The sequence below is a fragment of the Marmota marmota genome, unplaced genomic scaffold (genome assembly GCF_001458135.2).
Source record: "Marmota marmota marmota unplaced genomic scaffold, marMar, whole genome shotgun sequence".
Classification (NCBI taxonomy): Eukaryota; Metazoa; Chordata; class Mammalia; order Rodentia; family Sciuridae; genus Marmota; species Marmota marmota.
In genome coordinates this window covers 9,148,330-9,172,991 of record NW_026000185.1, presented here as the reverse complement: position 1 = coordinate 9,172,991, position 24,662 = coordinate 9,148,330, and the positions used below count along the sequence as shown (strand labels likewise).

The 24,662-nt window shown below is 49.3% G+C and overlaps 1 protein-coding gene across 6 annotated transcripts in view; it reads right to left on the bottom strand.

Annotated features, from left to right (window-relative positions):
• The window catches only part of Snx29 (sorting nexin 29), a 386,701-nt gene that overhangs the window by 111,827 nt on the left and 250,212 nt on the right, over window positions 1-24,662 (bottom strand). For all 6 annotated transcript variants that reach the window (XM_048789519.1, XM_015490624.2, XM_048789518.1 and 3 more), the window contains one exon: window positions 12,920-13,036. In XM_048789519.1, coding sequence (XP_048645476.1) covers window positions 12,920-13,036 — 117 coding nt within the window. Of the gene's footprint in view, window positions 1-12,919; window positions 13,037-24,662 lie in introns of those variants that run through there.

The following is a 24,662-nucleotide window of genomic DNA, read 5'->3' as shown; positions in this document are numbered from 1 at the left end:
TTTTTTTTTGGGGGGGGGGGGGTACTGGGGATTGAGACCAGAAGTGCTCTACCTCTAAGTTATAACCCCAGCCCTTTTTAATTTTTATTTTGAGACAGGTCTCACTAAATTGCAGAGGTCACCCTTGAACTTGAGATTCTCTTGCCTCAGCCTTTCAAGTAGCTGGGATTATAGGTGTGTGCCACCAGGTAGAAGAAAAAAAAATTTAAAGCACATCTTTCAAAAAACCAAAGTTGGAAAACCAAGTGCTGCAAATACATGTCACAGCAATGGTAAGTGCTGGGGCGGGGGGGATTGTGGGAAAAGAGCAGATATAAGAGGCAGGAAAACGCAGATGTCAGGTCCTGCTGTGGCATCTGTCCAATTATTTTTAAAACAAAGCTAATATAATATTTTCCGTGATATCTGATTATCTTTCTACATAAAAGTTGAAATAATGCAAACACCAAGTCGTTCTCTTTTACATTGTAACTTAAAAGTTTATCAAATCTATAGAAGAGTATAAATATCTTTTTTATGCTCTTTGTAACCAAGACTTTCCATGCATAAGTATTATTAAATGTAATGTTTTATAATTTTCTTAAGTTTAAAGAAAATGATGCCCATGCAGTGGTACATGTCTAGTCCCAATAACTAGAGAGCCTGAGGCAGGAAGATCGCAATTCAAGGCCAGCCTCACCAAGTTAGTGAAGTCCTCTCTCTGGGGATGAGCTAAATGTAAAAGTACCCCTGGGTTCCATCTCCAGTACCAAAAAATAAAAATAAAAAATATTTGTACCAAGGCTCAGTGGCAGAGTGCTTGCCTAGCATGTGTGAGGCACTGGGTTCAGTCCTCAGCACCACATTAAAAACAAAAAAACCAGAGGCATGCTGTCCATCAACAACTACAAAAAAAGATTATTTTTTTAAAGAAACAGCAATGTTTTAGAAAAAAGAAAAATATCTGCACCATATGGAGTGATTGGGGCCAACAGGTGGATGCAAGTTTATCAGGACAGGCAATAATTTCTGCTGAGGGCTTGCAACTCTTACTGGCAAAGGCAATAACATTCCTGGACCCCAGAAAAAAGGAGGGAAGAGGAGGGAGGAGGAGGAAGAAATGAAATGAGCACTTTCCCAGAAAAGAAATAAAATTCTAAGGGGGAAGGGTCTAAGGTATTTTTAACTTTATCAGAACCCTTGGCCAAGTCAGACCTCAAAACGCCTGGCTGGGACATCAGTCACATCTGACGCTGTGGCCTCTTGCTTTGGCGTGGATGAGGAAATCAGAGCAGCAGCTCTGTGTCCTCCTGGGCAAAACGCTACAGCTCACGAACAGGCAGGATGGGCACTACCAAGGTGCCACTCACCGCTCGGGAAGAGGTCATCTCCAGAAGAACAGGTCAGGGAGTCAATGGTGGGATTTATGCCACTAAATCAGGGATCTCCTTATCCCTTACCCTTCTGCTCCCATGTGCTCACATACTCTGCTCACCCCTAAGAAAAGAGAAAGCAACGTATCTAGGCACAATCTGCTCTGGACCCAAAAGAATTGCTGCCCAGGGACTTCAACTCCATAAAAACACTCAGAAAGGCAGCCTTGACTTTTACTAGAAGACTCTACACATTCACTGCAAGGAGAGAAGCAAGCCTCCTACAATCAACCTTGAGATGCCCTTGAAGCTGCTCACTCCCAGCTCAGCAAGGCTAATGAAGGAAGGTTCTGGAGAGAAGGAAGTCGAGATGGGCTTTTATTTTTCAAGAAAGATTTCCTTTATTTTATTTTTTTATTTTTTTTATTGGTTGTTCAAAACATTACAAAGCTCTTGACATATCATATTTCATACATTAGATTCAAGTGGGTTATGAACTCCCATTTTTACCCCAAATACAGATTGCAGAATCACATCGGTTACACATCCACATTTTTACATAATGCCATATTAGTAACTGTTGTATTCTGCTACCTTTCCTATCCTCTACTATCCCCCCTCCCCTCCCCTCCCATCTTCTCTCTCTACCCCATCTACTGTAATTCATTTCTCCCCCTTGTTTTTTTCCCTTTCCCCTCACTTTCTCTTGTATGTAATTTTGTATAACAATGAGGGTCTCCTTCCATTTCCATGCAATTTCCCTTCTCTCTCCCTTTCCCTCCCACCTCTCATCCCTGTTTAATGTTAATCTTCTTCTCATGCTCTTCGTCCCTACTCTGTTCTTAGTTACTCTCCTTATATCAAAGAAGACATTTGGCATTTGTTTTTTAGGGATTGGCTAGCTTCACTTAGCATAATCTGCTCTAATGCCATCCATTTCCCTGCAAATTCTATGATTTTGTCATTTTTTAATGCAGAGTAATACTCCATTGTGTATAAATGCCACATTTTTTTTATCCATTCGTCTATTGAAGGGCATCTAGGTTGGTTCCACAGTCTTGCTATTGTGAATTGTGCTGCTATGAACATCGATGTAGCAGTGTCCCTGTAGCATGCTCTTTTTAGGTCTTTAGGGAATAGACCGAGAAGGGGAATAGCTGGGTCAAATGGTGGCTCCATTCCCAGCTTTCCAAGAAATCTCCATACTGCTTTCCAAATTGGCTGCACCAATTTGCAGTCCCACCAGCAATGTACAAGTGTACCCTTTTCCCCACATCCTCGCCAGCACTTGTTGTTGTTTGACTTCATAATGGCTGCCAATCTTACTGGAGTGAGATGGTATCTTAGGGTGGTTTTGATTTGCATTTCTCTGACTGCTAGAGATGGTGAGCATTTTTTCATGTACTTGTTGATTGATTGTATGTCCTCCTCTGAGAAGTGTCTGTTCAGGTCCTTGGCCCATTTGTTGATTGGGTTATTTGTTATCTTATTGTTTAATTTTTTGAGTTCTTTGTATACTCTGGATATTAGGGCTCTATCTGAAGTGTGAGGAGTAAAAATTTGTTCCCATGATGTAGGCTCCCTATTTACCTCTCTTATTGTTTCTCTTGCTGAGAAAAAACTTTTTAGTTTAAGTAAGTCCCATTTGTTGATTCTTGTTATTAACTCTTGTGCTATGGGTGATTTCCTTTAAATAGGAAGATTAAAAAGTGACAAGCAACTGGTGAGCAAGGTATGACTAATCAGAAGAGAACTCCATAGACCTGCAGAAGGAAATGTGTTGAATTAAGGACAAGTACCCAGGACGTGTCTAGTTAGAGGGTTTGTGCAAGTGCAGTCCTGTGGTTAGTACTTATCCTTGGAAATACTGTGTGTATTAACTTAGCAGAAAGAGAAACAAATTAAGTTAGGAGATGGATGAATGTGTCTTGGTCAAGAAAATTTGCAGAGTGTGGTAGAGACGGAGTGGAAGGAGCTAGGCGGGTCCATATGTGAAAGATGACAAAATGAAATGGTTCAGGGCAGCACCACAGTGTGACCTCTTGGAAGGAGGGGCCACCCTGCCTAGCAGGGGTCCCATGTGGTTGTCCCCAGCACAGGACCTCTCCCCCCAACACACACAACCTAATTACAAGTGCTGAGTGAACTACACCTGGGGACAAAGCAGCCAGGGGCCTGCATGACCCGTGTGGCAAGGTGACAATGAGGTCTGGGAGCAGTCTTCACGGAGCAAGACCAAAGGCCAAGTGTCAGAGCAGGGCTTGCTTGTACCACCAATGAGCCTGTGCCACGCACTCAGGATTGTAATTACTCCAAGCCGTACACCCAGGTCAGATGGAATCCAAGGGACAAACAGTGACACTTTCCGGAAGGCCTTGGGTGGTAAGTAGGAGGGATCTGTGAACTGCAAAAGCATCTTGGCCGCTGTCCATCACTCCTCCTGCTGGGTGTGCGGTGAGCAGTCAACCCAAGCCCTGCACACACAAACCTCCGCTGGAGGACAGAGACGAGGTAAAATGTGGGGGTTCAAGTGGCCTCAGAATCCTGGAGTACCTTCCTTCAGAATCCGTGGCAGGGAAGATAAAGGATTGTCTGGTCTGGACCGTCTCCATGCCAAACCATGACATAGTCAAATCAGAGATGGTGTCACAAATGTGTCCCGGTCTTTGGCCTCCCCAAGGGCAGAGGCTGGATCTTCTACGCCTGCTGTATCTCCGCAGTGCCTCGCTCCACATAAAGCAGTCAATGAAACAGGAGTGAGTGACAGGTGGCGCAAGCAGGTCCAGCAAAGCTTCCCTGCACTCTCAGCTGAAGTCGCCCTGCAGTGCGGAGCTCACAGATCTGACTGCCCCTCTGCAGGTGCTTCCTGTTTGCTTCAGTGTGGCCCCAGCCACTCTGGGGTGACTCTTGTACACACCGCGTTTGCCAAAGGATACTAAGCCGGCTCTTCACGGAAATGTATTTTCAAAGCTCCACGCTCTTCAGACTTGGCCAGCCAGGCTCGGTAGCTCAACCTACCCCAGCCCCGGGAGCTCCCAGTAGGAGCCAAGTACCGGTGGAAATAAGCAGAGCTCAGGGGCCAGAGGTTACCTAACAAGCCGTCAGAAATGAGACCTGGCATTTAATAATCCCTAGAGTCCAGGACGGTTTACACCGATATGAAAGGTCATGTGACTGAACACTTGGGGTATTTGCCCCTTGACAGAGAAACAGCTGGGCCCAAATAGGGGGCTTTTATCCCCTGGCACTGAGAGGTTTAAAGTGGGTTCTGTAAGCATCTTTCCCAACGATTTTGTGTCAAAAACTAATTTCTGAGTTAAGCCTCTATATGAGATATATTTTTGGTTGCTTCTCTTAAATGGCACTTTTTAAAATAATCTCTTCCAAGACGGCAGACGATTAAAACCCGGATGTCCAAGTGCCGAATTAAAAAGCCTCTTAAAATTTGGAATGCAATGTTTAGAGCTGCCGTGGGACCACAGGCAATTTGGTACTTGATCATTAGATATTCCGGTAAGTGCCACCCAACTGAAAAATATACTTCCTATTAAGCTTCCATACTTAAATAGCATCAGACCTCAAATGAGATCTCTCCCTCAGAAGGTTTTAAAGATACCGAGAAAGTCCCAGGAAGCATTTTATTCTGAAGTGAACCTTATTACAAAACTTGGGATGGGGTTTTTCCATTTCTCTCATCCCCTGAGTTTTAAATGACTTGTCTTTCTCTCCCACCAGCCCGGGGAACCTCAACAGAAGGAAAGTGTCCCATGGACAAACCAGGCTGCTCACAGGGGGGACTAACGGAGTCTGTTGCCCAGCAAAACAGGAGGGTGTCTTTCTGGATAATCCAACATGCAGGTCAGCAGTGTTACCCTAGACACTGCAGGTGCAGGTCGGATCCATAGGCTGTATGCACCAGGCTGTAAGGAGGGACCTGAAGTCACAGTTCCCGCCTCAGGGAAGGCTTCAGCCCACAGGGAAGAACAGAAAAGTCAACATACAACGCTGGAGCAGGAGGTGCCACAGAGACAGGCCAGGTCTGCAGCAGGGAGAGAAGGCAGTGGGGAGTCTACAAGCCAGTTCCAGAGGCTGATCCTACACACCTGCTTCACTGAAGTCCACACAAAACATGAAGGTCTTGAACCATCAAAAGGATAAGAGAAAGATGTGCAGTGTTGGGGGGTGCTTACGGTGAAAGGCAATAACTGTTGTGCTGTACAGCATTGTAAATCTTATTAAACAAGATATAATGGGGCCAGGTGCAGTGGCACACACCTGTAATCCCAGCAGCTTGGGAGGCTGAGGCAGGAGGATCATGAGTTCAAAGCCAGCCTCAGCAAAAGTGAGGCCCTAAGCGACTCAGTGAAACCCTGTCTTTAGATAAAACACAAAATAGGGCTGGGGATGTGGCTCAGGGGTCGAGTGCCCCCTGAGTTCAATCCTGGATAACAACAACAACAACAACAAAAGACAATGAGGAGGAAGAGAGAGGGAGGGACAGGGGAGACAAAAGGGACAGATGAGGGAGAGGCAGATAGAGACGAAAGAGAACAGAGAGAAAGGGGAGTACCTCGGAAAGCCAGTAAGAGCTGCTCACTGAAACCAATGTCAAGAGGCTGTCAGAGCCTGGGAAATCCAGTGCCCTGGGCACCTGAGGAGGCGGAGGGAGGCCATTGGGATCCAGGATGGGACACCTGGCCCGCGGCTCACCCCCTGGAATGTGGGCAGTCAATGTACCCCAAGGCCATTCTAGGTTACCTCCTCTCCTCCTGGCCCTACAAATTCAGCATCAGGACAGCCCATGAGGTACAGCAGGCTTGGGCGAGCTCCCTGCTAGCTGGCATGTCAATAACTAACACGACATTTAACTGTGCCCTAGTTTTTCCAAATACATTCCTGAAAACACAGTTCCATGAACATCTTAGAAAAGCTATTCCTTGGCCAAATAATTTGGGGGATGCTGCTGCACTCAGGCCCAAGGCACCATGCATAACTCTCTGGGAAGTCCTGCAGGAAAGCCTATCGCTCCTCCACTAATTTTCAAACATCTTCCATCACAAGTGCTTCACCCAACGTGGACCAAGTGTGCCCACCCTCTCCATCACTGTCCTGCTTTTAGAAAACGGCCGTCTCCAGATTCCAAGTGTTCAAAGAACCCTTTAACATCAAGACAAATGACCAATAGGACTAACAAACACACTCTGAGGCACCATGTGAACAGAAGAGACGGAGGGAAGGCCGGTGCGGGCAGGAGACCCGCCTTGGAGCGCCCTGCCAGGGGGGTTTAAGAGCACCCACGGCGCTCTGCCTGGGGCACGGCAGGCACTGGGCTTCCTTGAAAAGGACAGGGGCAGGTGGGGGTGGGTGAGCTGCCTGGGCCTGGCCTCGGAGCCCTGGGTTCCATTCAGAACTACCATGAATGAAGCCACCAGCCTTCAGAGCCACAAAACCTCTACACCTCAGTGTGCTCTGCTGAGAAACCAACCTCACGGGGCAATGACACGGGGCTGACCCGAGGAGAAAGGATAAAAATGCACACCACCCACACAGCAAACGGCAGCACCGCAAGGCGCAGGCGGGTGGGGGAGGGCAGGTGAGGGGACTGAGCCAGCTGCACCAAGGTCATGAGTGGGGGCAGTGACCCCACACACTGCAAGTTGTGCAGACTTCCTCCCCACTTCCTTTCTTTTTATATCAGGGGTGCTTAACCACCCAGCCACATCTGTGGGTCACTCCAGCTCTTTTTGTTACTCTGAGACGGGGTGAAGGATGTGGAAGATAACATCCCCCAAGAAATGGAGAACAACACCCCCCGCCCCCAGAGGACAATGGGTCCTGAGAGAGAGAAGGTAGACGTTAGCTCTGGGCTGTAATCTTTCTTCCTTTCCCAGTAACACCAAGTCCTGGAGGGGAAGGCAAACATGTTGGCTCTGGGCTCTGGTAACAATAAGTTTCAAGCTTTTACAGCTGTTTTGCCAACTTACATTTTTAATCTGCACAACTTGTTTTCTTACTGCCCAGCCAGCATGTCCCAAGCCGCTAATGATTAAATCCCACTAAACATTCTGCTGTGATGGACTCTCATTAGGACCCATAAAACACAGAACGCGCCACTTGCCACCCCACCACTGCCTGATGAGGACGGCTGCTGATCCGAGGTCTGCTCCCATTTCTGGTTATTTCTGCTTACACGGGGCCTTGCTAAGTTGCTGAGGCTGGCTTTGAACTTGCAATTCTCCTGCCTCAGCCTCCCAAGCTGCTGGGATGACAGGTGTGTGCCACCACACCTGGCCAGGCCTCTCCTCTGCTTCAGTGGAGGTGACCAGAAATGGGACAGATAGAAAGAGGAGCCCCGCTTCTACCACACAAAGCCACGTTTGCTCCCCTGTGGGAACACCCTGGATTTAATGAGCCACTTCCGTCTGGCCTTCACCGCTGCGACATTAATTGACCTCTATGTCTTGCAGTCTTTACAAGGTTCTATTTCCCTGTCTCCATTTATTATTCAAACTAGGAGCTGTTCTCCCAGAGTGTAATCAAATCCTGCTAAAAGGGTTTTAAAAGAAAAAACCAAACTCCAGCATTCATTCACATCTTATACCAGAGAAAAAAAATAATGAGAGTCCTAAAAATACCTATATTCAAAAAAAGAAAAGGAAAAAAATTCAACCCTTAATCCCAAATTCCTTCTCCTTAAAATAAGTAACTGAGCTTAGAGTATGACATTTAGAGCAGAAACTGTGTCCCTGCTCCTGTCTTTTGCTTAATTATCATTGGATCTCTGCAGTGATCCTCTGCTCTATGAAAATGAAGTTATCGTGAAACATTTATTGAACACCTACTACTTGCCAAGCATAGTACCAGACACAGGAGTTCAGAGATGAAAATGGGATGGGCCCTCGTCATGTGTCTGGTACCTGATTCACTGGCAGTGTCCTAGGGACCCTCGTAAACGGTTGGTGCCATGTTCATGCCCACTTGTCAAAAGAGGAAATTGAGGTTCCACATAAGCACATTGGCTTGATCCTTGAGTCCCTGGGGTACTCAGATGCCTAGGGGAGGTCTCACCCGCCCCCCAGAGAGCCAGGCCAACTGGAAAAGAAGGGAGCAGAGCCTGAGATTCCCAAGGACACGCCTCTGACAGTGCAGAGGAAGAGACGCCTCCAGAGATCATGTTGGACTGGAAAAGGCCTCCTTCCTTCTGCCCCGGCTCTTGATTCTGGGGAAATGACCAAGGTAGCCCCGAAGCAATAATGACAAGTCAAGGCTGTCCCTGTGGTGCCATAGAGATGACCAGCTCTTCCCAACAGCCTTCAGGTTCTTATGACCATTGCACTCTTTCCTGCTTCTTGCCATCACAGCTTGCCTACAGGAAAAATGGTGACAAATAGAGCCACCTCTATGTGAGTGGCCGTCCTGGACCTCAAGGGGTTCAGGCTGAAGCTGGGGAGCACAAGTGAAGGGAGAAGATGGGCCTGCAGTCTCAGGGGCCCAGGGAGACTTGGACGCCATCTGACCGTCCACTCCACGAGGTGACCCACAGCTGAGCACCTACCCTGAGGACCAACTGGGATTCAAAGGAAGCAGAAAGAAGCGCAGAGTGGTCTGCGATGGAGCAACGGAAAGTCATCATGATGGGAAGGGAGAGTCCCCGTCAACACGCCGCGAGTGGAGCTAACCTTGCCAGGGCATCGGGAGGGATCCTGAGGAAGCACGAGGAGATGGTGGGAAGGTCACTAGGCCCAGAGCGGCATTTCAGCAATAGGGAGACGGAGCGTGAAAGCCAGGAGGACAGGAGGCCCAGCACCACAAGGGGCACACAAGGAGACATCGGTGGGGCCGAGCCCTTTGGAGTGTCACATTTATAAGAGGACAATGCCTGACACGCTGTTGGAACCCGCTCAATTGTGGCCTCCTAAAGAAAGCTGGCCCCTGGAAAGAACTGTCCTGCTGCAGGCAGAGGGAACTGGAAGGTGGTGGCAGCCCTTCCCAAAGCCAAGACCCTGCAAGACAAGAAACCTGGGCCTTCGAGTCCACCCAGAACCTTCCAGCCTGAATGCAGCACTCCATGGGGGTTCGAGCCAGACTCTGCTGGAAGCCAGCAGGACAAACCCTGTGAACCCCTCAGCAGAGGGCGGGTCAGGCCTGCTCAAGGAAACCAGTGCAGTTCTTAAAAAGAATGACAGATCTGCATAAAAAGTGAGACACAGATCTCTGAAGTGCTTGTTAAATGAGGAAAAAGTAACAGAGAACAATGAATTCAGCAGGCTACTGGTAATTAAGATGCGGAGGTGCATGCCAGAGACTGACTCAGGCACCGCTCACCTCTGCAAAGATAAATCCAGGGCTCCTAACACTTCTTGCCTCTGGGTAGAAAACCCAGGGGCCACAATGAAGAGGAGATTTATTTTTCACTGAAAACCTTTTTTAACTACTTGACTTTTTTTTTAGCATGTGTAAAATAAGATTTGTCAAGAGTCCAAGATTTTGAAACTTCAACTGTTAAAAAAATAAAATAAAATCGAATCTTAAGTCAGACCCAGATGTGCCACTTCTCACGGTGGGATGCTGGGCGAGTCACCTCATTGCTAAGCCTCAGTTTCCTCTTCTGCAAAATGGGGATCATAAATAATTACTTGTAGGGTGGATGAGGGTTAAATAAAGCACAGATGCTTAAAAGTATGTAATCAAATTTTTGGCAGACAGTAGTTACCCAGTAAACATCAGCAATTAATATCAGCAGTTCGCCATTCATATTGGCTAGGTGACTGCACCAAGTTCCGTGGTGACAGTAGTCATCTACCATTCTTTCAGCATAAAGGACACCACAGAGTCCAGAGTGGGTCTACTCTAAGAAACAGAGTCACTGCTCAATTCCTGTCTGCCCTCAGGGGCCCTCTCCCACAAGGCCTGCCTTGGAGGAGGTGGGAACACTTGAAGTTGGGTGGAGACAAGAAGCCTTGCCTGCTCAAGTCTGCCCCACTCACAATGGGGAAAAGAGGTCAGCACCAGGACTCCTGAACCCCGCAACTCCACTGTGCTTTCTTAGGGCTGCAGATACATGGACAGGTGGAGCCACAGTGGACACTGCCCAAGTCTTTAATGTGGAGAAGCCACTGTAGAGAAACCCTCAGGACTTGCTCAGAAGGACACAGACTATTGCACGGACCCTAATTACCCCTGCTCCCCAAATTCCCTGGAGTAGGTACAGCATGGAGCAAGAAGATAGACTTCAGATCCGAGTTTCAACCCAGCTATGTGCACACTTCTCAAAGACTGGGGCCTCTCAGAACCTCAGCGGACCTGTGGAACGGTGGCGTCACTCCATCTAACTAACCCGAGCTGCGAAGGGGCCAAGTGGTGTACCGAGGAAGAATGACCCCGAGTTGATAGTGCAGAAGCTGCCTGAAGGGGATGTGATTTCCTCAGATGAGTCTCCTTGATTTAATGCATATTGGAAATTTTCACCATGATTAAAAGTGAGTAATCAAGCCAAAGGCCGAGAGGGGATATTTACAACACACGCAAATGAAAAATAAATGAAAAGATCCACAAAGAGTCAGGGAGGAAACAAATAATCCAAGAGAAAAATGGGCAAAGCGTTGAAAAACCAGTCACAAGAGTGGAAACCAAAACAGGCAGCAGCAAACCAAAGGGTGGCCAAATTCCCTGTGGCCATGAAATACAGCCGAGATGCTCGCGCCCTCAAGCGCTGGTGGGTGTAAGAGCGCTGGCGGAGATCTTGCACAGCCGGAGAATCACACGAAGGTGCGTCTACTTAACAAGATGGTGGACCTCAAAAGAGTTCCACGTGCCAAAGCTTGGCAACTCCACACCTGGCCACTTAGAGAAACAGGTGTACTATGAACCTGGGAAGTGATGATAAAGGGCTGCTAATATCACAAAGAGGGACAGCAGACCTTACCCTCTCCTTGCATACAACACCACCGCAAGGATGGGGCTGTGTCATCAGCAAAGTTAAACCTGAATTCAGCCTACAGTTCCAAGTGCCAACCTAAGGAAATATAGGAAGGAGCATGTCCAATGGCACCAGAGGCTCAGCAGCAAGGTTCAGGGGGTAAAAGTTGTGAGGCAAATGACCTGGTGTCTTCAGCAAACAAGCTGATTGGGGGAGAGGTGGGGAGGGGAGAGGGGAGAGGGAGGACAGGGAGAGGGAAGGAGAGAGGGAGAGAGATAAGGGAGGACACAAAGAGGAACCCGAGGGAACAGCTGAACACAGAGACAGAAGAACGGTGGGTACCGAGTTCTAGGGGAGGAGGGAGTCGGTGATTAATGGCGATGGTTTCAGCTGGAAGACGGGGTGTTTGCTGCATAACACGGGATGGGCTGAACTACACATGGTCAGGATGGTGCATTTTATGATATATATATATATATATATTTTTTTTTTTTTAACCATAATTTTTTAAATTATGGAAGACAAAGACACATAAGAGACATACCAGCCAATTATAATATGTGAACCTCATATGATCCTGAATTTAAAAAATTATGAAATAATGGAATGGTTGGAAATTCAAACACCAATATTCGATGGTGAATGGGAATTATTGGTAATTGGAGGTGATAATGATAGAGTATTTAAGTTTTCTTAGTTTTGGACATATATAGCACAGTGTAGAGAAGGAAGCAAGAATAAGTAACTTAAAACAAGACTGGCCATGACCGAGAACCGCTGCACTTGACATTGGACATATAATAGTGCATTCTAGTTATTCACCTCCCCGTGGGCTCCAACCATTTTACACAATAAATAAATTTTAAAATTAAGAAGCTGCTACATGCGGGCACCAAAGGACAAGTGTTGGGCGGCTCACAATATTGGGTCTCAGTAGTAAAATGCAGGGAACAACCTATGAGCTTATGACGGGATAAAAAATATTTCAGTGTTTCATTCAACACAAAGTGAATGAACTAGATCAGGGCTTCTCAACCAGAGGTGCCTGTGCCCCTAGGGGGACACTAAGCAATGTCAGAAGCCATATGTGGTTGTCACAACAGGGGGAGGTGAGGCTACTGCCTTCTGGGGAGTGGAAACCAGGGACCCCCAGTGCAAGGGGCAGCCCCCATGATGGAGAACCACACAATTCAAATGCTAGATGGACATGGGATGTATACCTCAAACCACAAACAAGTGACAAACAGATGTGACACATACTATCACATGAGTCAAGCAAAGAACACAAAACCCAGGCTACTCGTGGAAATAAGTGTACTAAAGTATAAAAACCTGGAGGGGAAGGCTCTGTGCCAATGTCAGAACACAGACTGTTAGAGGAACAGGGCACATGGCTGCAGAATTTGAACCACTGCATGTATTCCACCTCTTCCCACCCGTGAAAGAGCGAGGTCCCAGGGTCCTGTAGTTCACTCTGGACAGTGGGGACAAGGAGCTGCCTTCTGGGAGTGTCTGTGCTCTCCCACAGCCTTGACACCACCAGTGATGCACACACCAAACAAATCAATGGGGCTGTGGGCCATGCAGGCCAGTAGACGGGGAGGGAGGGCAGATGGCAAGGCTAGACCCGCCAGCGGGGAGCACTCACCGGGCCCCGGAGGTCGATGAGCTCCTGCCTCATCTGGGACACCAGAGCTTCCTTGGCCACCAAGGCCCTGTGCAGGCGCTCGTTGAACTCGATCAGCTCTCCATGCATCTCTGCCACCTGAAAAAGACAAGCACAACACCTTAGCACCCAGAGGCATACCTTCCCCCATGGCCTGTTCCCGCTCCTATGTCCTTATTCCTGCTGTGGTTCAGCAGGGCTGGGGCTAGAGGCGCAGCTTACCTATGAGATATGCGAATCCACTCAACAGTAGAATACGGTTTGATTTGCTTGATTTTAACACTTTGGAGGTGCCAGGCCACAGTTCATGGTCAAAATCTGGCTGTATCTAACCATATCTAGACCTTGGAACACAGGCTCGATTTTTCTAGAAAGGTGTTTTCTCCGTAAGCTGTGCCATGTGTGTCCAGAATGTCCCTACTAACAGTACAATAAGAGTGACTGCAACCGTTCTGAAAACTAGGAACGCAGAGCCAGAGTCTTCTCTAGGGTGGTGCCAACTATGGTGACGGACACAACAGCCAGTGCACAACTATATCCCAGTCGCTGCCAATTGCATGTCAGGATAACCCCGCCACATGTGCCTCCTGGCTGCACCACAGGTGCTCTGGGAGGCAGAGACTGCTACTCCCACATCACAGAAAGAAAAGTTGCATATCAGGAGTCTAAGCTGCTTGCTCAAGGTCATGCCGTTGGCAAAGGGCAGACCAGAGCCCTGGCTGTGGGCTATGATCCTGCCATTGCATGGTGCCCAGATGCACCCTTCAGGCCCGCGGTTAGCAGGGGAACTTCTCCAAACTGAATCAGCCAATCCAATTTATGTGGGCTGACACCAAATAAATGAAAATGGAGGTGGCTATATGGTAGGCTATATCAATGTACAGCCACTCAACTACAGTTTCTTTAAACATTGTAGAGAAACGTGAGGTGTCATTCTACTGTGCTGTCACAGAACCCAGCAAGAAGACTCCCACAAGCACCTTCCAGGGAAGTTGTGGAACGGGAGGTGGAGCAGACCTCACTCAGCCTGGCCCCTGCCCTGCCCAAGAGCTCAGCTCCCTGGACAGAGACCTGAGCACCGACTGAGGAGTGCTCACCCACAGGGTTGCTGGGCCTCTTGGGGTAGGTTATGGGAGATACAAACCCACTGTGGGAATGAGGAAGGGAGCAGCTCTGTGGGGGACAGTCGGGGCCACTAAGTCGGGTCTCCCCTGGAGCAACAGAGGGAGGCCTCCCTTCTGCTTCTCCCTCACACTAAGGGCAAAAGGCACAGAGGGAAAGAGGGGCACCGGGGTCTGCCTCAGGGCGTTTCCCTCCCATTCTCTACTTTTCCTTCCTTTGGTTTCTCAGCCATGAGCACTCTCTCTTGTTTATCCCAATGAAACTCTAAAGAATTAAACTCCTTAAGAGAGTCAGACGTTCCTCACCTGAAACAAAAGAGCCATTGCGCCATCAGCACAAAATGTATCCAACTCCTGTCCCTGGGACACTTATGTCAACTCCAACGCACTCCCTTGTTCCACGGTGTCCCCCCCAAACTATGTGCAACACTAAGTGAAAATTGCCCAGAGATAGTGCAAGAAGCGTGCGATTAGCCACGGGAAACAACGTCACTGAGCCATTTCACCAGCTTTTTTCTTTGTAAAGACCAAAAATTAGTATTTCCCAGTTGCCTTACTCCTTTTGTGTAAGGAAAGCTTACGTCTATCCGATCCTCTTTCAGCCTTTAACAAGCAAATACAGCATCTCTAATAACATCTGAGTGAATCCTCGCTTAAGAATCACACAAACCCTCCATGAGCTTCCTCGGGGCTATGATCCACTTAGTACACAGCCACCAGGAGCATAAAAACACCTGTTAATGGGCCCCACAAAGTTCCAGTTTAAATAAATGTCACTGTCATTCCCAAAGCAAAGACAGTTTTGTAGTCTTGCCTCTGCATTGTTTGGCGGGGAACAGAGTGCTGCCGCAGCTGCTCATCAATGCACGAAACATCGAATGTTCCAGGTTCAGGTGCTGTTTGTCATGAGCTTTCAAAACCCAGGTTCCCTTTTGCAGCCAGAAGATGGACTGGACCACATTCAAACACCCATTTCACTGGGCAATGAGGGAGGGACCCAATGCACCGGAGAAGACATAACTTGATGAAATAATTTCATCATGAAGCTGTGGCATCAAGCCCACCTCCAAAACTGAGCTTCTCTACTGCGTGTTCCTGTAGTCAGTCACTGGAATAAACAGCCTTCCTCTTACATAAACCATGAAGCTCCCTGTTTCTCAAATAATCATCCCCAAACTCTAGCACAACTAGAAACAAATTCAAGACTAAGAGACGCCTCGGAGATCACAAGTACTTCCCAGTAGGCTGAAAAACCACTGCCACCTGAAATTTTCATCTAGCTTGCAGGGCACACACGGGTCTCCTGTGATCATCTTATTTGCAATGGCCAGAGAGAAATGCAGGAAATGGGTTACAGAGAGAATAGGTTGTTCCTATCCACTCTGCCCCAAGTAGCAGTGTTCTTCCAAAGTCACATCTCATATTGTCACCTTTTTTTCAATACCTTCAATGTTTTCCCCACCCTAAGGATGAAATCCTAACTCCTCTCTTCAATCCCACCTGTTGCTCTCAGTGTCTCCCTAATGTCACTCAGCCCTACGGGATGCGAATTCCATACTCACGCTAAGGTCCAGGAAGTCACCAGGTAGCAGAGGAAACTGTAGGTGCAAAGGCAGGTACCAGAGGCTGGCAGGAAGTTGAGAGGGGGGTAAGGTCAAGCTTTGGTGTGAGACAGGACTGGGCCCATTTGACTACTGACAATGTGCTTGGTGCAAGACAAGGAGCCCCCATAAGCCTGAAGCTCATCATCTACAAAATGGGGATCAAACTCCACTCTGGCCTCACTGGGCCACCATGCAGAGGAAACAAGAGTGCATTTCACAGGTGTGGCAGGGTGAATGCTGAGCACAGGAGCAGTTTTCCACAACGGGTACTGATGTCGGAGACATGGTAGAGGAGACCAAGAAGCAGGTCTCTAGAGATCACCTGGAAAAGGGCCCTCCCCAGAGATCGTGCCTCCCAACCAGGATGTACCACACTAGGGAGCTGGGCGGCTGTGGGGAAACTCACTGTCCCAAAGCAAGAACGTCGCAGAGTTGCTAACCATCTGCCAGGCCGGGTTCTCAAGTGAACCACACAATTCACAACCTGTTACATTTGGTCAGACAAATCGCGATAGAGCCACTTGAGGGAAGAGGGGTGTCACAGAAGGGCTCTCCAAGAGACACTCAGGAGTCACCATCTAATGGGCTTCGTGTGCCACACAGCCTCCAGGGACAGACCCCTCCCTACATCCCCACCAGACACATGTTCTGGATCGTCAATGCTCAGAGCCAGTTTGAGGTTCATGTCTCTTTCTGTTCTTAGTGGTTTTGTTCCATGGCAATTACCCTGAAAATATTTAGGAAGGAAGTGCCATTTATCAACACCAATGACAGTGACAAATCAAAATCCAAAGCCAGGTGGAGAGACAATGAACATGGCTGACAGCTCCCAGCACCCAGAATGAGCCAAAGGGTGAGGCATGGAGACCCGGTTCTCAGAAAGGCCCAAGGGGAACTGGAGGCTAGAGGAAGATGTGGCCCTCAGCTGTGCCAGGAAGGTACACAACCGATCAGGTGACAAGGTGCCAGGCTATGAGTCGCCCTTTGGATTTCATCCTCTGGCTAGAGAGAAGAAGGTAGAGATATGCAAGGAGTTTGAGTACCAAGGCTGCTCAATATCTATCAATGTTTGGAAGTCTCCGTCTTTGGCTTAGCAAATCCCTGCTGCACGGTCACCTGTCTTCTTGCACATGCACTCAAAGTACAAATTCAACTGCCAATGGCTAGAACTTGCCTAAATGCTCACAGGGGACTGGTTAACTATCCCAGGGTTCCCTACATTCCTACTGACTGCCCCTTTGGCAGACAGCACTAATCCATCACAATATTCCTTTAGAGGATCCCCAGGCAGCCGTGACCAATCAGTCAGGGGCTTGGCCTAGCACATGACATCTATTTAGTAGCCCTAGCCTAGAAGACGGAGGACAGTGTCTTCCAGAAGGTGACATTTAAGTTGAGACTTGGAAGATGATGCCTTGGGAGGTTTAGGGGAATGAGAAATCTCTTCCAGCTGGAGTATCAGGGAAGATGATCTCCAAAAATAATGTGGTTGAAAAAGCTTTAAATCTGTGAAAATCCCAGGGATTATCATAATTACCTGCCAAATCATGAAAGGATTATAAATTGTTTTTTTTAAGCCTCTGGTATTTCTTTTCATACTAGAATGTTCCATGCCATCACATCCAAGTAAATAATGCCTCACCCTCTTTGAGCTAAGAAATCAGATGTTTCTTGCTTGAGAACGAGACACCTCTCTATGTCCAAGTGTCCATAGAATCTGAGGCTCTTCTGGTCACATCCTCAAACTCTCCAAGAACATTTACTTGGATGGTTCAGAATCCATCTACCACCGAATGGAACCCTCCCTCCACTGTCTTCTGGCCCAGTTCACAGTGGCTGTGGGAGGCATCTGGAAACCCTCTATAACAACTCCCTGGCACTAGCCAACATCCACACTGCCCTAACACACTTGTGAGCACCAACTGCATACCAGCCCTCTGCAGGCTTTAGGAATCTCCACAGCCTCCCTGCAGGTGGTCACACCTTCCTCACAGGTGAGGCTGTCAAGGTTTTAAAGAGCTGAAGTGTCAGGGTCAGGAAGCGACAGAGTAGGTATGTGGACCTGTGCTCTTATGGCCCTACTCTCTGGGGTCTTTACCCAGACATCCTGGGTGGGTCAGAAAGCTGACCCCCTTCGTGGTCACAGAAGGTAAGTCTATCCCACCCAATAGAGGGGAGGGGCATGGTGTGGACCAGGGGCTCAGTCCCATCTGATCATGAGTCACCTAGAAGGTTTCTTTCTGAAAAATGAAGATTTCTGGGCCTCCCTTCATTGACAAAGGGGGAATCTAAGAAGTACTTTCAGAAGGCCCTAGTGACTGCAATGACCAATCGCTGGCAAAGACAAAGGGGCAGCAGTTCCCATACACAGCTTGGAACTGCAGCTGGGCCATCTTGTTATGGAAAACACAACTTTCCAGTCCACAATCTGTAAGACAAGATTTCACAAGCTCCTCCACAGGTCAGCTCTCAAACTCCAAATTCTCACATGAACAAAACCACAAGCCAGAGAAAAACTGCCTGGACCCTGACTTCTAGCAACAGCCGGCAGGAACTGTCACTGGGTGGTGTCACTGCTCTCAGCCAGTCTACACAAGCGAGCACCAGGCAAGGGGAGGCCATGGACCACTGTCACTGCACACAATGTGTGAGGTAAGACCAGGTGGAAAGTGAGTAGCACTTAGAGAGGTTTAAAGCAATCTCCTAATGCTAGGAATTCCTGGGATTTCATGGTTTTTCTAAGTTTTTAACAAAAGTATCAGTCTAATGAATTGGGATTTTAAAAGCAATTGGAAAGGCACTCATCACCATCCATACACTGTGTCTGAAGCCATGTCTTACATTGTTATGATGACAATGGCAAACAATATCAATGGGGGGAAAAAAACCAAACACAGCCTCTTTGATAGAATTTGTTAAGAAAGAAGAAAAAAACAGAACCAGTATCATCAATATCCACTGTTCTTTCAGATTTTTTTTTTTCTTGAACTGAAAATTGAGTCCAGGATGCCTTACCAGTGAGCTATGTTCCCATCCCTTTTTATTTTGAGATAGCATCTTACTAAGTTGCCAGGCTGGCCTTGAACTTGGGATCCTCCTCCTTCAGTGTGCCCTTCTGCCTTGACACATTTGTGAGCATCAGCTGAATAGGAATCCTTATGGCCTCCCAAGTAGCTGGCATTACAGATGACAGGCGTGCGCCACATAGCTGCCTAAATGTTACTTTCTTGTAGCATGTGACTTTGGTCTTTAAAACTAAGAAAAATGAGGAGTGTTTGCTGAAGTGACTGGTGTTCAGACCTAGCCCAGGACGTGGAGGCCTGTGAAGTCATCAAAAACCTATAGCTGTCATCAGTCTCTCTGACCGCAGAGCTGTGGGACCCTCTCAGAGATGCCTGACCACAATGACTTACCAGAGGAAGAAGGTAAGGATCGGGGGCTGAGTAGGAGCCCAGGGTCACAGAGTCCATGAGTGACAGTGAAAGAGGACCTCCAGCTATTATGGCCCCAAAGCCCATGCTCCTTCCATCACATGGCACTTCAGGTGACAAATGAGCCAGGAAGAGAAGTAATACACCTGCCTAGGAGTGGAGAATCCAGGATCAGGGAGGTGAGTGCCTATTTCCTGACCAGACCACAAGGCCCTCAACAGAGATCAGGGGGAATTGTTGAAACTGAGGTGTTCTCCCCGTGTAAGGGGTGATGGTGACATGAAGCGGCAGGGCAGAAAAGGGTAGGCCAAGGGAGCCTCCCCGCTGTACCAGGAACAGTCCACGTTCTCTCCTACACCTCCCCACCAGTTAAGAGCTGCTGCTGTCCCTAATTGAGTAGCTGAGGAAACTGAGGCACAGAAAAGGTAAACAACTTGCTCAAGGCCACACAGAAAGTAAGCAGCAGAACTGGGACACACTGCTGAGCCCATGCTTGTGACCACACTCCTCCATCCTGCCTGGACCTCACAGTGAAGGGCTGTCTTCAGCTCTCACTGCTCAGAGCCTCTGAAGTCAGTGTGGCTTGTCACAGGCCAGCTCACAGACTCCCCTGTTGGGGGGGGGAAGGAGCACACAGGTAGACAAGAACCTTAAAAGCAAGGGCTCCTGAGGAACTCGGGCCCAAAGGACACTATAGCAAGGATCCTGAGACACCCCCCGCCCCCGGAAGCCAGATGAGCCTTCTCCAAAGGGACTTTGCTTCATGTTGAGGTATTTTGGAAATTAGTTTCTAAATGAAAATCCCACATGAAGACAGTCCAGGGGGTTGTCAGATGTTACTTCTGGTTGTGCCACAAGGAGGATCCCTCTAAGGAAAGAGGACCCAGATGGGGGAGAGAAAAATGCAGGGCGTGAAGGTCAAGTGCACTCCTGTCTCTCCACTGCTGTGACCTTAAGTGAGCAGTTACACATCTGTGGTTCCTGGGATCTTATTTGTAAAATGAGAATGCTGTCTGTCACCTACTGGACAGGGCCATCGGGAGGTACACAGAAATCACAGTGTGGACCCCACGAGCCCGAAGGAACATAACTATGCCTCCTATGGCACAGGCTCCCGGCACAGGACAAGCCTGCAGGGGCAGACTCACCCCCACCTTCCAGAGGAGGAAAACCCTGGGGCCCAGAGGCCAAGCGAGTGTCCAGAGTCGGGGGTCTTTAGGAAGGGGCTTGGTCTGACTCCAGCGCACAGGGTCCTGCATCTGGTCCTTCCTTCTGGTCCACCTTTTGCCTCAACTCCGCTGTGAGCAGGGCTGACCCAGGGAAGGCACCCAGGAGCCTTCTCAACACCATGGTATAAAGCCACAGGGCAGGCTCGATGGGGACCCATGAAGTAGAGCCGCCCTCAAGGGCCACTAACACAGAGCCACCAAGGCAAGTGAGTCTTGTAAGTAACCCTGGTGGTAGCTTTGCATTTAAAAGAGTCCCCTAACTTTCTCAGTAACAAGGCCCTCTGTGCCCCAGAGAGCAAACAGCACTGGCTGGGATCAGCCCTGAACGGGGGACCCCAGCACCAGCTCCACTGGTAACGGGAGCCCAGAGAGACAGGTGCCCCATAACTGTCATAGCCTGCCTGAGCTGCTAAGCCCAAGTCCCCAATATCTGCCCTCCTTCCTCCTGTCACATGGCTATTCAGCAAACACTCGAGTGAGCTGTGGAGATGCAGAACAGCTGCTGTGAGTGGCCCAGATGACCCTATTTGCATAAACGAGCAAGGGCAGAGTAGATGGAAATGACAGTGTCACAGCAGCACCCAGCACCTTCTTGGTGGCTGTTAGATAAATGGTGAGGAAAAGGCAGACGCAGAACCACAGGCCTGGCTTTGTGCTGATGTGCCCTCGCCTCAGAGCAACGCAGAGGCCTCCACACAGCTGTGCGGGTTTAAAGCAGGTGCCGGCAACTCTCACCGAACTGCTGGCACAACCAGGAGAGGCCCGCGGCACAGCAGGCACCGTGCAAACTCCAGAGCTGGCGGCCGCCCCTTCCCAGACGCGATCATGGGCAACTCACTGTCGACCTCTTTGCATCTTGGTTCCTAGCCCACAAATGAGGTGAAGAACAATGAGAAACTCATGAGGCTTCTGTGAGGTTTAAATAGTCCATACAACAGAAGGCCTTAGCTTAGGCTTGGCATACACAAGGCACACCAGTAATGCTACCGGCTGGCACCACATTAAGCAAGCACCAGCAGAACAGGCAGTGCCCCTGGTCCTGTGGGAGCCACACCCCTCAGCTCCCTCAGACCTGGCCCCTCCTCCACCCGCTGCCAGACCATGGACTGCCCTCAGCCTGGACAATCAGCCAACCCCCGCTCCCCACCCATGCTCCAAGGGCCCCTCCTAAAACAGACATGCTCACTCATGGCCCTTCTCTGCTGCCCTTCAATGACAATGGCAGATTAGCTGATACCTGCAATTGCTTCAGAATAACGCCGGGGTGAGTAGGACTGGCCCTACCCTGACGAGCGCTGGCCGGGTGGGACTGTGCACTGGCCACAGAGCTACACTGTACTATCTTGTCTACATTCACATTTCTCCATATCCAAAGTTAAAACAAACAAACAAACAAAAAAAAAAAAAAAACCTTCAATGGCTTCCCACTAATTTCCTTGGGCTGGGAGAGAAGCAAGGAAGAGAGGATGGGGGAGGACAGATTTCAAGGGAAGGGCTGACGCCAACCAATGAGCACCTGCCCAAACCTGCCTCCCTCCCTCATGCTCATTACGGTTTGGATGTGACATGTCCCCCAAAAGCTCACGTGTGAGACAACACAAGAAGTTCAGAGGAGATGATTGGGTTGTGAGAGTCTTAACCCCCCAGTAGGGACTAACTGAGTGGGAACTGAAGTGGTGGGCGTGGCTGGAGGAGGTGGGCACTGGGGCGTGGCTTTGGGGTATATATTTATCTGTCAAGTGCAGCGACTCTCTGCTTCCTGATCACCATGTGAGCTGCTTCCCCTGCCACACCCTTCCACCATATTCTGCCTCACCTTGAGCCCCGAGGAATAGAGCCTATTCTCTGTGGACAGAGACCTCTGAAACCATAAGCCTCCAAATAAACTTTTCCTCCTCTATGATTGTCCTGGTCAGATCTTTCAGTCACAGTGGTTGAAAGGCTGACGACAACACCCCAACATCCCATCCTCTCTTCAGGCTTCACTACTCCTCAGTTCACCTCCTTCGATTCAGCCATCCCCCTCCTCCATGACGACTGCTCAGGAGCAGCAGCAACAGCTGCTGATTGGGAAGCACATTATATACACCAACACACCAGCCTCAATGTATAGCCTCTTTTGTGCAAGTGCCTGAGTGGCCATGGGGCCTGGGTTTGGCGAGTGGAACACCCCCAGGGCCACACCCCACTAAGCAGTAAACAATCTGCACTCCTCTAACTACACGGGGTGGCCTTACATGCTACACCAGTGTTGGTGCTGCTCCTGTTTACAGAGGAAGAGATGAGGACTGCAGGGCCTACAACAACTGTCCACGGTCACATGGGGATGACTGCAAGAGCCGATAGCAGGCCATGCTGTACTCGATTTGGCGCACCAGCAGGTGGGCCTCCTGCTGGCATGGAGCACAGGAGCCCACCTGGCTCCACGAGTCTGAGATGGCCACTGATGGCCCGAACACAGCGGAGGAGAAGGGGGCCAGGCTCCTCTCTGTTCACACAGCACATGTGACCTGGCGCCACACCACGGTTACAGTCACACCATCACAAGTTCAAAACACCGCATCCGCCGGGCCTGGAAAAGTGGGTCAGGAATGACTTTAAAAGGCTCTGCGGGCCTCCTCAACAGCACTGCAGCTGCAGCTTGCTCACAGAGGATGGCTATTGATTTCCTGAGATCCCAGGCTGGGCAGCAGCTCATGTGGCCCATCTCCCCCCAGGACAGAAAGCCTCTTCCAGGCCACCGGGCAGGCAGCAGAGCCGGAGGAGGAGGAAGGCACAGCTGGGCATCACCAGGAGCAAACACTCTCTGCTGGGCCCAGGGTCACACAGTGTTCCTGACCTGGCTCATCCACAGTCTCCAGCAACCCACCCAGGGCATGGCTCCTTCTCAGAAATCCACCTTCACCATCAGAGAATTCTCCCTCATTCGCTCCACAGACACATGTTGAGCAGCTATCAAAGGCCGGGCCATCTCAAACACAGTGATTCAAGCAGCAAACAAAAAATCAAGTCTCTGTCCTCATGGCATCCCCATCCCAGCTGTCACTGCTGTCTGACAGACGTGCAAACAGAGGTTTGCAGAAGCTGAGCTGCAGTCAGAGCGAACAACAGAGCCTGCTGTGGGGCTGGGCCCAGGGCCTCCCAGAGTCACCCTCCTGTCTCACAAGGCTCCCTCAGCCAGGCCCTGCGTGCCTTGGTGCTTGGATCTGAAGCCACTCATCCACTGGCTGTTCAGTCACATGCCTGCTTTGGTCAAAAACCACTTATGGGGCAACTGTGCGCCAGGGACGATCCTGGGTGTCAGTGTCCCAGGTCCCCACTCTACACTCAAGGAGTTCCCTGTCTTGTGAGGATACAGCGGATCAAGTTCCCATATAGTGTGACCAGTGATATAGCAAGAACCCTCAGGTCCCCAGGATCATGGAGGAGAGGTGTCACCCAACCTGGGGCCAGAGAAAGGATTGAGGACTTCACCCTAAACTGAGGCTTCAGTGTAGGACAAGGGCAGCCAGCACAGAACAGGTTCAAAGTCAGGCTGCTCCCCAGCCTGCCTCCCACCGGCTCTGTCTCCTCAACTGTAATAGCGCTCTGTCCTGCTGAGTGGGACATAAACTGGTAAGACCTGACTTGAGAGCAATCAGCCTGGCACAGAGCAGGGGCGCACCACAGGGCAGCTTATTATTATGCCAGAGAATTGGCTGCCAGACCCAGCAAGTTACATAACACTGGGCATCCAACGAGGGCTTCCCATCACTGAGGTTTCTCCAAAAAATATTTCACCATGAAGTGCAGGTTCTGCATTTATTTTGCAGGGTGGTGCAAAGCACAGACTTTCTATAAAGATGTAAATTCTGAAACTATGTGGCTCTTTATGATATTCTAATGTTTTCCAGAAATCGGGAGGTTGGCGAGCCTGTTTAATCATCTGCCTTTGGAAGGAATACGCAGAGCCCTCCTGAATATTTCAACCACAGCTCAATAAATTATGTCCAAGTTTCAAAGAAAGACAGTAAATGAAAAACATTAAATTTCATGAGCGTCAAAACTGTTTTTCTCCCTTGAGAGTCCCTTTGTCATACCAAACCAAGCTCACATAAGATAGAGCAGAGCCCCTTCAGGGGGCGGCTTTGCTCCTGCTGAGAAGGGGACATAGCCCTTTATTTGTACAAACAGGAATTTGTGCACAAAAAACACCTGCAGAGAGAGTGTGGGGCCCCTCACTGTGCTCACGCATACACCAGCAGAGTTGGGAAGTGGCTTGGAGGATGCACTTGGAGCTGGATGGGTCCCACTCTGCCAGTGACCTGTTGGTGACCTTGGGAGAGTCCTTCAACCTCTCC